Here is a 17,284-nt window from a genome sequence, read left to right as displayed (position 1 = left end):
CATTAAACTCAAACTGTTTTAAAGTCACCATTGGCCTCATGGTGAAATCCCTGAGGGGTTTCCTTCCTCTCCGGCAACTGAGTTATGAAGGACGTCTGTATCTTTATAGTGACTGGGTGTATTGATACACCATCCAAAGTGTAATTAATAACTTCACCATGCTCAAAGGGATATTCAATGTCTGCTTCTTTTTTTCCCACTCATCTACCAAAGGGAGCCCTTTTGGTCTTTGTGATTGAATCTGTGTTTGAAATTCACTGCTCGACTAAGGGACCTTACAGGTATTTCTTATCTGTAAGGTCCCTTTTTTGCACACAGTGAGTCCATGCAATTTATTATGTGACTTGTTAAGCAAATGTTTACTCCTGAACTTATGTAAGCTTTCCAAAATAAATGCGTTGAATCCTCAAGACATTTCAGCTTTTCATTTTTAATTCCTTTCACAGCATGGCCTATTGAATGTAGGCCAGTTACAAACATTTCAATTTAATCACACGCTCACAGCATACAGATACAGAGCCCTTATCAGACAGAGCTTTTATAAGTCCAATCATTACGCAACATTTCTAAATGCAGTCATGTGTAAAAAGAAAAACGACAACAAAAAACAATGCTTGGGCCACGATTTAAAAAGAGCTACTGTTCATATTTCTCAACTGGTAATTGAAACGCACTTCCAATTCGCCATTCAAATGCATTGGCAACGGAAGTCAGGCTTCAATCAGCGCGTCACACACCACTTTGCAATGAGCTGGAGGCCGTATTCATTTTGAAAACATAAAGCTACTTTGTTTGAAACCTGAATGTTTTACTACATATATTGAAGCATGTTTTACCTTGCTTCAAAGTAGCCTGGGCAACATCCATGGAGGCAATATGTTTTACCTTGCTTCAAAGTAGCCTGGGCAACATCCATGGAGGCAATATGTTTTACCTTGCTTCAAAGTAGTCTGGGCAAAATCCGTGGAGGTAATATGTTTTACCTTGCTTCAAAGTAGCCTGGGCAAAATCCGTGGAGGCAATATGTTTTACCTTGCTTCAAAGTAGCCTGGGCAACATCCATGGAGGCAATATTTTTTTAAATAAAGACTTCCATATGCCATTGAAACCAGTAGCCTGTTTCTCTCATGTTCTATTGGTTGTCAACTTTCTTTCTTTTTCCAGTTGCCAAATACACATTCACTCAGAACCGACAGCCTTTTGTGCAACGCTGCTCTAATAATGTTGAGGAATAATATTTTATAAACATTTTAAGCAACATGTTCTCGTGTTTAAATGGTTTTTTTAAATGTAGCTTAACTCCTACAGGTTGTATAAATTTGATTTGAATTTAGGATCTATCACCCCACAACTGTCCCAGAGTCTTTGGGCTATTTCTCCAAACTGACCAATAGAATAGGTCAAATGTTCTACCATGTGGGATAGTAGATTGACATAGGCTCATAGGTGGCGTGTCCATAAGGCTAGGGGAAGCTAAGCTTTCCCTAAATCAATTGAATTAAATTTCCCAAATTATTTAGCCTAATTAGCCTACTCCTGTTAACCTGTTAAATCGACCCTCTACTTTTTCGAACATTCTGTTAAAAATCGCGCAACATTTCAGCGCCCTGCTACTCAGGCCAGGAATATAGTATATGCATATGATTAGTATGTGTGGATAGAAAACACTCAGACGTTTATAAAACTGGTTAAATCACGGCTGTGACTATAACAGAACGTGCGTTTCATCGAAAAGTGCATGAAAATCTGATCACTGAAAATGGAAATAAATATCCATGCGCCACTTCCAGGAATTGTTCAAAGTGAACCGAATTAAATGAGGCCGAGGTTGCAGTGCCTACAGCTTCCACACGTTGTCTAGAGTCTTGTCATTTGATTCAGCTTTGATTCTTGGTCTAACCGAATCAAGGGAATCGATTCCCTCCGGTCTCCGACCGGATGTTTTGGTCGAGCTCTCTCCAAGACATTTTTTAGAGACAGACACCTATAGAATTGACATCGCCTCCTGATTAATTTTATCGCTTATTAACGTGTACTAATACCTAAAGTTGCATTACAAAAGTATTTCGAAGTGTTTTGTGAAAGTTTATCGTCAACTTTTTGAATTTAAAAAAATGACGTTACGTTATGAAACGCTATTTTTTCCGTTTACCACACAGTCTTCATAGATCGATATCTAGGCTATATATGGACCGATTTAATCGAAAAAAAGACCCAATAGTGATTATGGGACATCTAGGAGTGCCAACAAAGAAGATGGTCAAAGGTAATGAATGTTTTATATTTTATTTGTGCGGTTTGTGTAGCGATGACTATGCTAATTATTTTGTTTATGTCCCCTGCGGGTCTTTTGGGGTGTTACATGCTATCAGATAATAGCTTCTCATGCTTTCGCCGAAAAGCATTTTAAAAATCTGACTTGTTGCCTGGATTCACAACGAGTGTAGCTTTAATTCTATACCCTGCATGTGTATTTTAATGAACGTTTGAGTTTTAACTAATACTATTAGCATTTAGCGTAGCGCATTTGCATTTCCAGAGCTCTAGATGGGGACGCCTGCGTGCCAGGTAGGAGCAAGAGGTTAATCCAGAAATAAATCAAATCATGCAGAATAGGCTACGAAAGCATGATTTGGCCACAGAGGATCATTAGCTTCCCCTAGCCTACAAAATAAAAAAGGGTGGATTATTTTAAATTGCGTTGCCTACAGTAGGATAGAAAAGGCAAAAACTAAATAGATTAGTGATGCACCGATATCCAATAATTTTCTTACCGAAAAAAAAGATACAGATATTTTCCTTGACGGAAAAAAAAGATACAGATTATTTAACATTTTAGCGGCCTTTTAAGCATTCTACTACAGTTAAATAGTGAACGCACACACGGACACAGTGGTCTAAGGCACTGCATCTCAGTGCAAGAGGCGTCACTACAGTCCCTGGTTCGGATCCAGCCACATCTGGCCATGATTGGGAGTCCCATAGGACGGCACACAATTGGCCCAGCTTTGGCTGGGGTAGGCCGTCATTATAAATAATATATATTTTTTCTTAACTAACTTGCCTAGTTAAATAAAGGTTACACAGACATCACACTGACCCCCAACAAATGTTTGTTGGCTTTTACGTATGTCCCCATTACCAGTAAAACATCATCAAAAATCTCTTTCACTTACTTGCTGTGTTGTTCTGTTAATTTCTTCAGTAGTTCCGTTCTCAACCAGGATTTCTATGGAACACCGTTTGGGTCTTTGTGTGCCAATAAAGATACACGTCAAATAACCTTGTTGACCAACCAGGGTCTGAATCGAACTGCACGTCCGTCACATAATTTAACGCATTCATACATTTTTCACGTTATTACACATTGATTACACTATCACTCAATGTGTAACTCCGGTAGGGCAACATCTGAAACATAGCACACTTGGTAGTGTGTACCGGTGCTCGACCAGTCGGCGAAAGCCAACATCGCCCACGACAGAGAACGGTTGATTGTCAAGGGCAATGTCACCATTGGCTTTAATGGTTTTTGCCTTTGAGTTGTCTCGCTGAAATTTTCTTACTCTTTCAAATTCATTGCTGGACTTGTTGACTGCTCGATCCACACCGCAGAAATTGTGGGCTAGGTTAGGGATGCTGTGTTGCACGTGTTGACTGCTCGATCCACACTGCAGACATTGTGGGCTAGGTTAGGGATGCTGTGTTGCACGTGTTGACTGCTCGATCCACACCGCAGACATTGTGGGCTAGGTTAGGGATGCTGTGTTGCATGTGTTGACTGCTCGATCCACACAGCAGACATTGTGGGCTAGGTTAGGGATGCTGTGTTGCACGTGTTGACTGCTCGATCCACACCGCAGACATTGTGGGCTAGGTTAGGGATGCTGTGTTGCACGTGTTGACTGCTCGATCCACACAGCAGACATTGTGGGCTAGGTTAGGGATGCTGTGTTGCACGTGTTGACTGCTCGATCCACACAGCAGACATTGTGGGCTAGGTTAGGGATGCTGTGTTGCACGTGTTGACTGCTCGATCCACACAGCAGACATTGTGGGCTAGGTTAGGGATGCTGTGTTGCACGTGTTGACTGCTCGATCCACACAGCAGACATTGTGGGCTAGGTTAGGGATGCTGTGTTGCACGTGTTGACTGCTCGATCCACACAGCAGAAATTGTGGGCTAGGTTAGGGATGCTGTGTTGCACGTGTTGACTGCTCGATCCACACAGCAGACATTGTGGGCTAGGTTAGGGATGCTGTGTTGCACGTGTTGACTGCTCGATCCATACAGCAGAATTGTGGGCTAGGTTAGGGATGCTGTGTTGCACGTGTTGACTGCTCGATCCACACAGCAGAAATTGTGGGCTAGGTTAGGGATGCTGTGTTGCACGTGTTGACTGCTCGATCCACACAGCAGACATTGTGGGCTAGGTTAGGGATGCTGTGTTGCACGTGTTGACTGCTCGATCCACACAGCAGACATTGTGGGCTAGGTTAGGGATGCTGTGTTGCACGTGTTGACTGCTCGATCCATACAGCAGACATTGTGGGCTAGGTTAGGGATGCTGTGTTGCACGTGTTGACTGCTCGATCCACACAGCAGAAATTGTGGGCTAGGTTAGGGATGCTGTGTTGCACGTGTTGACTGCTCGATCCACACAGCAGACATTGTGGGCTAGGTTAGGGATGCTGTGTTAAAGTGGAGCGCAACATTTTATGTCATGTACCTTCGTTATAAAGGTTGCTAGATCTAATCCCCGAGCTGACAAGGTAAAACTGTCGTTCTGCAACTGAACAAGGCAGTTAACCCACTGTTCCTAGGCTGTCATTGTAAATAAGGATTTGTTCTTTAACTGACTTGCCTAGTTAAATAAAGGTTTAAAAAACCTATAGGTATGTACGGTAGCTTTGACATCAGTTTTTAACTAGACATCGGGCCGATACCGATATTGGCATTTTTAGCTAATATCGTCCGATTCCGATATGTTCACCGATTTTATATCGTTCATCCCTAAAATAGATGATTGTTGAGTTGCAGCTGTCAGTGAGAAGTCAAAATGCAACCGGTGCGCCTCTCGGGAGGCCTCCTCCAGTTTAGATGGACATCATATTCTGTTTGTGTCTCCTCTTCTCATAGGCCTATTACATGGACAACGTTGATTTATTGATCTTTTGTCCGTGTCAGCAGAGTAGGCTACCCTGCCATTTGTTGTTAAAAAAGATTCTGCACATGTCTTCGGTCATATACAGTGCATTCGGGAAGTATTCAGACCCCTTGACTTTTTCTACATTTTGTTACGTTACAGCCTTATTCTAAAATGGATTATTTCATTTTTTCCTTTCTCATCCATCTACACCAGGTATTGCCCCCGAATGGTACTCGCAATGCCGTCGGGGGTACGCCAAATAAAAAATGTGATTCATATTAAAATATATTATTTTTAACATTTTTGTTTCCTTCACATTTTCAAACAGTCCATTTATATTTACCAACGGGGGCTATACATTTGGGTGAGTTTGTTTTCTCGCCTGAGTAGCCTCGTTTCACTGCCAAAAATAACATTTAAATGAAGTGTTCAGCGATATAACAACACATCATCAAATACAGGTACGCTAGTCAAATAATTAACATCCAATCACATTAACATTTAACATTACATTTACATTTAAGTCATTTAGCAGACGCTCTTATCCAGAGCGACTTACAAATTGGTGCATTCACCTTATGACATCCAGTGGAGCAGCCACTTTACAATAGTGCATCTAAATCTTTTAAGGGAGGGGGGTGAGAAGTATTACTTTATCCTATCCTAGGTATTCCTTAAAGAGGTGGGTTTCAGGTGTCTCCGGAAGGTGGTGATTGACTCCGCTGTCCTGGCGTCGTGAGGGAGTTTGTTCCACCATTGGGGGGCCAGAGCAGCGAACAGTTTTGACTGGGCTGAGCGGGAACTGTACTTCCTCAGTGGTAGGGAGGCGAGCAGGCCAGAGGTGGATGAATGCAGTGCCCTTGTTTGGGTGTAGGGCCTGATCAGAGCCTGGAGGTACTGAGGTGCCGTTCCCCTCACAGCTCCGTAGGCAAGCACCATGGTCTTGTAGCGGATGCGAGCTTCAATTGGAAGCCAGTGGAGAGAGCGGAGGAGCGGGGTGACGTGAGAAGCCTTTAACCTTTACTCTCTCGCGTAAATTCCACTAACGAGCCGTATGTAGCCAAACGCAGCTGCTGCTCACATTGGTATCTGTATTGATGGTACAAAAGCCATAATAGGGAGACATAGAGGAGTGGAAACAGTTGCTGCCGACGCCACTTGGGTACACTGCAGCATCCACCGAGAGTCTCTTGCTGCCAAGGGAATACCTGATAGCTTGAAATACGTTTTGGACACTACAGTGAAAAGGGTTCACATTGTTAAGCAAGTTCCCTGAACGCTCGTGTATTTTCTGCACTATGCAAAGATATGGGCAGCGACCATGTAACGCTTTTAAAACATACAGAAGTGTGCTGGTTATCAAGAGGCAAAGTATTGACATGTTTTTTTTTTAGTTGAGAGACGAGCTTAAGGTTTTCTTTACTGACCGTCATTTTCACTTGTCATCATGCAAGCGGTCAGATGAGTTTCTCACACGACTGGCCCATCTGGGTGATGTTTTTTCTTGCCTGAATGATCTGAATCTAGGATTGCAGGAACTCTCCGCAACTATATTCAATGTGCGGGACAAAATTGAGGCAGTGATTTAAGAAGTTGGATATCACACAGGTCTTTCCATCATTGTACATTTTTTTTTGTGTGCAAATGAACTCGAGCTTATTTATGGACAATGTCAAATGTGATATAGCGAAGCACCTGAGTGAGTTGGGTGTTCAATTACGTAGGTACTTTCTGAAATGGATGACACGAACAGCTGGATTCGTTATCACGATATCTGAACAAGACAGCCTCAAAATTGCAACATGCAGTTCTGTGAAATTGGAATTGAATCAGAAACCACTGCCAGATTTCTGGATTGGGCTGCGCTCAGAGTATCCTGCCTTGGCAAATCACGCTCTTAAAACACTGATGCCCTTTGCAACCACATACCTATGTGAGAGTGGGTCCTCGGACACAGACTGTGTGTGGAAAATGATTTAAGACTGAGACTCTCTCCCAATACAACCCAACATTGCAGAGTTCTGTGCATTCTTTCAAGCACACCCTTCTCATGAACCTGTGGTGAGTTATTCACAATTTTCGATGAATAAATAAGGTTTTATATGTAAGATGGTTAAATAAAGAGCAAGATTATTGATTATTATTATTTGTGCCCTGGTCCTATAAGAGCTCTTTGTCACTTCCCATGAGCCGGCATGTGTCAAAAACTCACACTCATTCCTATGTTTAATTAATGTATTGTATAATGTGTGTGTGGCAGGCTTACAATGATGGCAAAAAACAACATTTGAGAGTGGGCTGACCCTGGTGCTAGAGGGGTACGCAGCTGGAGGTTGAATGTTTGAAGGGGAACGGGACTATAAATAGTTTGGGAACCACTGATCTACACAGAATAGCCCATAGTTATCAGAGCAAAAACAGGTTTGTAGAAATGTTTACATATTTATTAACATTTTGAAAACATAAATACCATATTTATATAAGTATCCAGACCCTTTGCTATGAGACTCGAAATTGAGCTCAGGTGCATCCTGTTTCCAGTGATCATCCTTGAGATGTTTCTACAACTTGATTGGAGTACACCTGTGGTATAATCAATTGATTTATTGATTTGGAAAGGCACACACCACTCTATTTAAGGTCCCACAGTTGACTGCATGTCAGGGCAAAAACTAAGACATGAGGTTGAAGGAATTGTCCGTAGAGCTCCGAGGCAGGATTGTGTCAAGGCACAGATCTAGGGAAGGGTACCAACAAATGTCTGCAGCATTGAAGGTCCCTAAGAACACAGTGGCCTCTATCATTCTTAAATGGAAGAAGTTTTGAACCTAGAGCTGGCCACCCAGCCAAACTGAGCAAATAGGGAGAAGGACCTTGGTCAGGGAGGTGACCAAAGAACCCAATTGTCACTCGGGCAGAGCTCCAGAGTTCCTCTGTGGAGATGGGAGAACCATCTCTGCAGCACTCCACCAATCAGGCCTTTATGATAGAATGACAAGATGGAAGCCGTTCCTCAGTAAAAGGCATATGCCTGCTTGAAGTTTGCCAAAAGGCACCTAAAGACTCTCAGACCATGAGAAACAAGATTATCTTGTCTGATGAAAGATTGTACTCTTTGCCCTGAATGCCAAGTGTCATGTTTGGAAGAAACATGGCAACATCCCTATGGTGAAGCATGGTGGTGGCAGCCTCATGCTTTGGCCATGTTTTTCAGTGGTAGGGACTGGGAGACTAGTCAGGATCCAGGACAAGATGAACGCAGCAAAGTACACAGAGATCCTTGATGGAAACCTTCAGAGCGATCAGGATTTCAGACTGGGGGCGAAAGTTCACCTCCCAACAGGACAACGACCCTAAGCACACAGCCAAGACAAATCAGGAATGTTTTCTTGACAAAGTCTTTGAATGTCCTTGAGTGGCCCAGCCAGAGCCCGGACTTGAACCCGATTGAACATCTCTGAAGAGACCTGAAAATAGCTGTGCAGCAACGCTCCTCATCCAACCTGACAGGCCTTGAGATGATCTGCAGAGAAGGATGGGAGAAACTCCCCAAATACAGGTGTGCCAAGCTTGTAGCGTCATACCCAAGAAGACTCAAGGCTGTAATCACTACCAAAGGTGCTTCAACAAAGTACTGAATACTTTTGTAAATGTTTTATTTTTAATACATTTGCAAAAATGTATAGAAACCCATTTTTGCTTTGTCATTAAGGGGTATTGTGTGAAGATTGATGAGAGAAAAAAAAATATTTAATCCGTTTTAGAAAAAGACTCTAAAGTAACAAAATGTGGAAATATTAAAGGGATCGGAATTCATTCCGAAGGCACTGTAAAATGTAGTAGAATGAAATGGGTTTTTCATTATTTTCAAAGAAATAAGAAACATATCTCATAAAAATACTCATTTAAAATCAGATGTATTGTCACATGCACTGGATAGGTGCCATAGTAGTATGGCATCTCTGGAACAAATTAGTGTTAAGTGCCTTGCTCCAGGGCAGGCACACTTTCTGATTTTTCACCTTGTCGGCTTGGGTATTCGAACCAGCGACCTTTCGGTTACTGGCCCACCGCTAGGCTACCTGCCGTGTCCTCTACACTACATGCGCTCAGCCATTCATTGAATTGTCTTATTTTGCAATCAGTGATTGAGTTATATTATTAGCCTAAATTATAACTATCCAATCTACTCATCACATTACGAATAGTAGGCTGTCTTGCGTAAGTCTACAAATGCGATGATGTATGGAGTCCTTTTTTTGGGAGGGGGGTGCTTCCCCAAATTTGAAACTCACACGCCGTTTATGCATAGGCTAGTGATTCTACTGTTCTTTACTGGTCTTGTTGTGGAAAAGTGGATGTGAACTGTTATTCTAACAGACACACCTCATTGAATCCTCCACTTCTATGTTCTGTTAATATGAATTGCCATAATCAGAATGTGATTTATGTTATTCTGAGCACCGTGGGTGGACGCTCTAATCAGGTTACGCACCCAATGCATGTGGGTCCGGTTTACTTCTCAAATGACCGGTAAATTCAAATTCTGCCGGTCAAATGTCCAGCGCCACATTTTCATAACGGAAACCCCTGTGTGTCTGTGTGCAGGCATGTGTCTATGGGGGGGCTCTGGGGTGTTTTATGGCCCTGTTTTATTGTCCTCTGCCAAATTCTTGGAAGTACATCAAAACAACAACATCACCCTGACACCCCCCCTATCCTCCTCCCCCTTGTCCCCTGGGGAGGTCAAAGGCAGGTCAGGGGTTCAACTGTAAGTTGAAGCATGTTGTTGTTCCTGGAATAGAGGGAACAGAGGGTGGAAGGATTCACCACTATCTGACCTCTCATTCAACTGGCTCTTTCCTGCTCTAGTTACGCCGCTCCACACATGGATTGAAATTGAAGGGGATTTTGTGTATAGCTGCCCTTTGGGCCCAAGTGGTGGGTGTTTTCAATAAGTTATGTGTGTCCTGAGGTTTACTGTGTGTGTGTGTGTGTGTGTGTGTGTGTGTGTGTGTGTGTGTGTGTGTGTGTGTGTGTGTGTGTGTGTGTGTGTGTGTGTGTAGGTTGGGCCCATGTGGTGTGTGCCCTTTACATTCCTGAAGTGGAGTTTGCTAACGTCTCCACCATGGAACCCATCGTACTGCAGTCTGTCCCCCACGATCGCTACAACAAGGTACACACACACACACACACACACACACTTCACTCTGTCCCTACATTTCTGAGTGTGTGACTGGATGTGTTTTCTCATGCGTGTGTGTAGACGTGTTATATCTGTGAAGACCAGGGCAGAGAGAGTAAAGCTGCCACCGGAGCCTGCATGACCTGCAACAAACATGGCTGCCGACAAGCCTTCCACGTCACGTGGTGAGCGAGCCCCTTTCAAATACCTATAGCTTTATTAACACACGTTGACATTGTGAGCCACATTAAAATATCTAAAACTTTATTAACACGTTAAAAAATACATCACTGTCCATCTGTTAACATAGTAAATACATCTCTCTGTCTTTAGTCTCTCCATTTTTTGACACATCTCTGTCCCCTTCTCTCTCTTGACACTTCCTCTCTCCTCTCATCAGTGCCCAGTTTGCTGGGTTGTTGTGTGAGGAGCAGGGCTCGGACGCAGACAATGTCAAATACTGCGGCTACTGCAAGTACCATTACAGCAAACTGGTAAGATCTCTTTCTTTCTCTTTTTCTCCCTTTCTTTCTCTACTATTTTTCCCAACTGTCTTACTGTGCTGGGGAGGAGGAATGCCTCTCACCTCAGAAACCTGGAATCTAGTTTTGTTTGAATAGACCTCTCACATTATTGCTTCCCTCTGTCTGAGCTTCATGAAGGCCCACACTTCACCAATACACACACACACACACACACACACACACACACACACACACACACACACACACACACACACACACACACACACACACACACACACACACACACACACACACACACACACACACACACACACACACACACCTCTCATTTCTTGAATGACTTGGCACTCTCTCCTCTGCCAATTACAACTGCTGAAAGTGGAGCCATCCGTTAATCTCCACCCCCTCTAGCTCCTCTCTCTCTTTAATTTTTCTCTTCCTCCCTCCTTCCCTTCTCGCTCTCTTCCTCCCTCCTTCCCTTCACGCTCCCTCCCTCCCTCCCTCCCTTCCTCCCTCCTTCCCTCCACGCCCTCCCTCCCTCCCTCCCTCCCTCCCTCCCTCCCTCCCTCCCTCCCTCCCTCCCTCCCTCCCTCCTTCCCTCCTCTCCCTCCCTCCCTCCCTCCCTCCCTCCCTCCCTCCCTCCCTCCCTCCCTCCCTCCCTCCCTCCCTTCTCCCTCCCTTACTCCCTCCCTCCCTTCTCGCTCCCTCCCTCCTCCCTCCCTCCCTCCCTCCCTCCCTCCCTCCCTCCCTCCCTCCCTCCCTCCCTCCCTCCCTCCCTCCCCCTCCCTCCCTCCCTCCCTCCCTCCCTCCCTCCCTCCCTCCCTCCCTCCCTCCCTCCCCCTTCCCTCCTTCCCTCCCTCCCTCCCTCCCTCCCTCCCTCCCTCCCTCCCTCCCTCCCTCCCTCCCTCGCTCTCTTCCTCCCTTCACCCAAGCTTCTCTCCTTCCCCCTCTCCAGCCTTCTCTCCCCCCACCCCCATCCCTCTCCCCCTCCATCAACCCCATCTAATCTCATTGACAAATCAGCAGTGCCTCCCAGGCCCTTTGTCCCCTTCACCCTCTACCCCCCTGCCCCCTGTATGCTAAGCCCAGGCCGGGTGCAGCGGTTTGGGTTACAGCGGCAGAGGGAGGTCTCTAGGGTCTGGAGCTCCACTCTGACACTGGACCTCTGCACCGGACGACAGCCCCAGTCCACAGGGCTTCCTCTCTGGCTGTCTGGGGCTGGGAGAGTGGAAGGGGTGGAGGGTGAGGGGTACTGGGGTTAGGGTTACAAGTGGGTAAAGAGATGCTTACCAATTCACATTTGTACACACCACTCCACACAGACACACAATAAATGCTTTCACTCACACACCCATACACACACTCACACACCCATACACTCGCTCTCTCTTCCCCTCTCTTCTCTCCCTCTCAGAGCTCTTTGGAGCGAGAGCCCCGGCTGTGTCACAGATTTTGTGCTCCACCCCTACCATCCATCAAGGGGAAAAATACACACACACACACACAAAGTGGGGGTAGGATTCTGACTGAAGCATTGGGGTTTAAATGGGGGTGGGTAGCATTAGATAAAGCAATGGTTTTACATTATTTAGTGTCCTTTGCGCGCGTGCACACACACACACACACACACACACACACACACACACACACACACACACACACACACACACACACACACACACACACACACACACACACACACACACACACACACACACACACACACACACACACAGTGATGACATTTTATTTATGATGTTAACAAATGCTTATAGTTCTATTGATCCTGTGTAATGGCTTGGTATGGTGGGGTCTGATATAATTAGTCTGGTACAGAATAGAGGAGAAGAGAAACACATGAGAAGGAATCAATGACAGACAAGCCAATGTTGGTAGCAGAATGGATTTCATAAGACGCCACATGGGTTGATGAATGTCATGCTCCGAACATGTGACATTTACAGATCTCGTCGTGACATTGTGATGTTTTTACACAAATAATCCTCTTTGTGGTCAATGGGGTCATAGATAATGATGTTCTCTTACAGTAGACAGGAAAGGCTCAGCGTTTGTTTTCCTTCAATAGTTTGGTGGTAAATCTAGTCAACTTGAAATAGTCTGCGGTTGGTATATTGTGCCTGGGAGGGGAAGGGTCCTTTCAGTGTGTGTGTACATTTTAGGGCTGGCACAGTTGCCTTACTATGGATGAACACCGTCATGAAGAGCAAATGAAATAACCGTAACAAAATGTTTTTTTTTTGGGGGGGGGACTAACGACTAACAACTGACTGAAGACAGGACGGCTGGGTCTGTTTCTTTAGTAACATGGACTCTTTAACAACGTGCTGAAACAAGCAAGGTGTTGCAGCGAATGAGTCTTCGGTTGCCTAGGCAACCCCCCCCCCCTGCAGCAGCACACGTTCTATATGAATAGAACAGGGTTGGAACCGCTAACCTGGCAGTTTGACTGGTAAACTCATGGCTACACTCGCAATGGCTGCCTGCTATTGTGATGCATTCATTTCCATGGTATTGTAGAATGTTCATTCAATGTATGTTAACTGATATCATATGGCTCATGCAATGTAGTGCTGTCCCAGACCCCCAAAACATCTTGGTCGACCAAGAGTCGTCTGTTCTTTCGACCAATCGGCTGGTGGAAATGTTAAAACGTGAGTTTTTCCATATCTAGACACACCCTATGCGTTAATATTTGTTTTACTATATGTAGGCTACTGAGCTTATCTGATGCTTTAAGCACACTGCGATTAAATATTTAAGACACACAAATGACTCAAGAGGGAGCCAGAGAAAAAACCCTCTTCCCAAACCACCACCTCCTGCAGCTTCTGGCCTTCGCAATTTGTGCCATTATGCTCCTGAGTTGCCAGTACTAGGCTACGCCTGGGGTCAGCAACCTTTTCCATTTGGAGTGCCAATTTATCTTTACATTTTTACCCATCCGCCGTGCCAGTTATGATTATCATATGCACATTTTTGTGGAACAGTTTAATTTATTTTATAATAACGCCTTCGTAGCTCAAAATCATTGTCATCTGATTAATACAAAATTATATCTAAATCAAAATGATACAAATGTAAAAGTAGCTTCTATTGCCAACTATGTCAAAAATAGCCAACAAATAAAAACATTGCAGCCTGCGGTCAGAAAATATCCTGATAAAAATCAATCACATTGGCTAGCATGGCCCGTCTGCAAGGAACTGGAAACATTATATAAACTTGGTCCAGTCTGAAGCTGGTGCTAACAAACTTGCGACATTGTATAACATATTCTGGACCCTCAGTTTCCAGCTCCAGTGAGCTCTGGGCAGACACAGCTTTAGGCTATTTGCGCAAGGGATAAGAAGTAATCCAATAGGCCTATTTTATGACGTTCCATCGGATCAGGGACATTTTTCTCCCTTTCACGCTGAGTGGTCATCGAAAGGGAGAGAACTTGAAATATTTTTCAAATGGGCTACATTGAGGAACAATTATCTTTCTAGAAGTTTGTAAACACAGACCTTGTTACTTGCTGTTTGAGATGAAGAAACAATGACTGCCATCACTGAGTTGAATGGGCCCGTTTTCTTCACTTCATTTCTATGGCAGAAAACACAGTCAGGAGCAGAGGAGGAGAAAACGCAAGTACATTTGATTTGATGTTCTACTGGTTGTTACGGTGACTGCGGTCAATACCCGGCATTTAAAACATTTAAAATGTCACGACTGTCATGGGTCTACAGCAGGAATGGCTGATGAGGATGAGGATGAGAGCAACAGAAATATGAATGGATGGTGAGGGGCTCGTGGCCCTACAGCAGGAATGGCTGATGAGGATGAGGATGAGAGCAACAGAAATATGAATGCATGGTGAGGGGCTCGTGGGTCTCTGTATCCATCCATCATGTAGTCAGTGCTGCCCTATCCTTTTGGGGGGCCCTAAGAATGTTTTTTTTACCTGGTCCTCTACCTTTTTAGTTTATTTATTCATAAGTAAAGCCTATATTTAGCTTGATTTATGTGGTCTTTATTTAGCTTAGGTCTTCTGTTCCTCTACCTTTTTAGTTTATTTATTCATAAGTAAAGCCTATATTTAGCTTGATTTATGTGGTCTTTATTTAGCTTAGGTCTTCTGTTCCTCTACCTTTTTAGTTAATTTATTCATAAGTAAAGCCTATATTTAGCTTGATTTATGTGGTCTTTATTTAGCTTAGGTCTTCTGTTCCTCTACCTTTTTAGTTTATTTATTCATAAGTAAAGCCTATATTTAGCTTGATTTATGTGGTCTTTATTTAGCTTAGGTCTTCTGTTCCTCTACCTTTTTAGTTAATTTATTCATAAGTAAAGCCTATATTTAGCTTGATTTATGTGGTCTTTATTTAGCTTAGGTCTTCTGTTCCTCTACCTTTTTAGTTAATTTATTCATAAGTAAAGCCTATATTTAGCTTGATTTATGTGGTCTTTATTTAGCTTAGGTCTTCTGTTCCTCTACCTTTTTAGTTAATTTATTCATAAGTAAAGCCTATATTTAGCTTGATTTATGTGGTCTTTATTTAGCTTAGGTCTTCTGTTCCTCTACCTTTTTAGTTAATTTATTCATAAGTAAAGCCTATATTTAGCTTGATTTATGTGGTCTTTATTTATTTAGGTCTTCTGTTCCTCTACCTTTTTAGTTTATTTATTCATAAGTAAAGCCTATATTTAGCTTGATTTATGTGGTCTTTATTTAGCTTAGGTCTTCTGTTCCTCTACCTTTTTAGTTAATTTATTCATAAGTAAAGCCTATATTTAGCTTGATTTATGTGGTCTTTATTTAGCTTAGGTCTTCTGTTCCTCTACCTTTTTAGTTTATTTATTCATTTATTTTTGTATTTAGATATGATTTATTTATGTGGTCTATATTTATCATGGGTCTATGTTAGTAACGTGTGGTTCCACTATACCTTGAAGTGGGCGAGCATGGCGGGAGGGAGAGCATGGCGGGAGGGCGAGCATGGCGGGACGGCGAGCATGGCGGGAGGTAATAGGGCTCAGTGCTGGGATAAACTCTCTGACCAACGAGACCACAAGGTAAGAAACACCCAACATAGCTCTATGTGACTGTGACGTACACAGCAACCATACGCCCTCTCTGAACAGATATATATATATATATACACACACACCCACAGACACTGTAGACAGAAGGAACAACACACAGCAAAGAATTAGAGACAGCTAAGGATAGAAATGCCTGAGATAAGTTACTTGGCATGGGTGAGGTCATGTCCTTTGAATTGTTGTCAGGCACCAAGGATCTTGATCTCTAACCAACAGCCACCACTTTATAAACCAGTCAGCGTTACCCCACCGACTACGCCACCACTTTATAAACCAGTCAGCGTTACCCCACCGACTACGCCACCACTTTATAAACCAGTCAGCGTTACCCCACTGACTACGCCACCACTTTATAAACCAGTCAGCGTTACCCCACCGACTACGCCACCACTTTATAAACCAGTCAGCGTTACTCCACCGACTACGCCACCACTTTATAAACCAGACAGCGTTACTCCACCGACTACGCCACCACTTTATAAACCAGTCAGCGTTACCCCACTGACTACGCCACCACTTTATAAACCAGTCAGCGTTACTCCACCGACTACGCCACCACTTTATAAACCAGAGAGCGTTACTCCACCGACTACGCCACCACTTTATAAACCAGTCAGCGTTACCCCACCGACTACGCCACCACTTTATAAACCAGTCAGTGTTACTCCACCGACTACGCCACCACTTTATAAACCAGTCAGCGTTACCCCACCGACTACGCCACCACTTTATAAACCAGTCAGCGTTACCCCACCGACTACGCCACCACTTTATAAACCAGTCAGTGTTACTCCACCGACTACGCCACCACTTTATAAACCAGTCAGTGTTACTCCACCGACTACGCCACCACTTTATAAACCAGTCAGTGTTACTCCACCGACTACGCCACCACTTTATAAACCAGTCAGTGTTACTCCATCGACTACGCCACCACTTTATAAACCAGTCAGCGTTACCCCACCGACTACGCCACCACTTTATAAACCAGTCAGCGTTACCCCACCGACTACGCCACCACTTTATAAACCAGTCAGCGTTACCCCACCGACTACGCCACCACTTTATAAACCAGTCAGTGTTACTCCACCGACTACGCCACCACTTTATAAACCAGTCAGTGTTACTCCACCGACTACGCCGCCACTTTATAAACCAGTCAGTGTTACTCCACCGACTACGCCGCCACTTTATAAACCAGTCAGTGTTACTCCACCGACTACGCCACCACTTTATAAACCAGTCAGTGTTACTCCATCGACTACGCCACCACTTTATAAACCAGTCAGCGTTACCCCACCGACTACGCCACCACTTTATAAACCAGTCAGCGTTACCCCACCGACTACGCCACCACT

The 17,284-nt window shown here is 44.0% G+C and overlaps 1 protein-coding gene across 5 annotated transcripts in view; it reads left to right on the top strand.

The window, feature by feature from the left end:
* Nucleotides 1-17,284, top strand: part of LOC124039503 (protein AF-10-like) — a 98,849-nt gene that overhangs the window by 28,622 nt on the left and 52,943 nt on the right. For all 5 annotated transcript variants that reach the window (XM_046355532.1, XM_046355534.1, XM_046355531.1 and 2 more), the window contains 3 exons: nt 10,217-10,326; nt 10,417-10,520; nt 10,736-10,829. In XM_046355532.1, coding sequence (XP_046211488.1) covers nt 10,217-10,326; nt 10,417-10,520; nt 10,736-10,829 — 308 coding nt within the window. The remainder of the gene's footprint in view (nt 1-10,216; nt 10,327-10,416; nt 10,521-10,735; nt 10,830-17,284) is intronic.

The sequence above is a fragment of the Oncorhynchus gorbuscha genome, linkage group LG07, assembly GCF_021184085.1.
Source record: "Oncorhynchus gorbuscha isolate QuinsamMale2020 ecotype Even-year linkage group LG07, OgorEven_v1.0, whole genome shotgun sequence".
Lineage (NCBI taxonomy): Eukaryota > Metazoa > Chordata > Actinopteri > Salmoniformes > Salmonidae > Oncorhynchus > Oncorhynchus gorbuscha.
The sequence above is the reverse complement of the archived record's forward strand: the minus strand, read 5'-3'. Positions and strand labels throughout refer to the sequence as shown.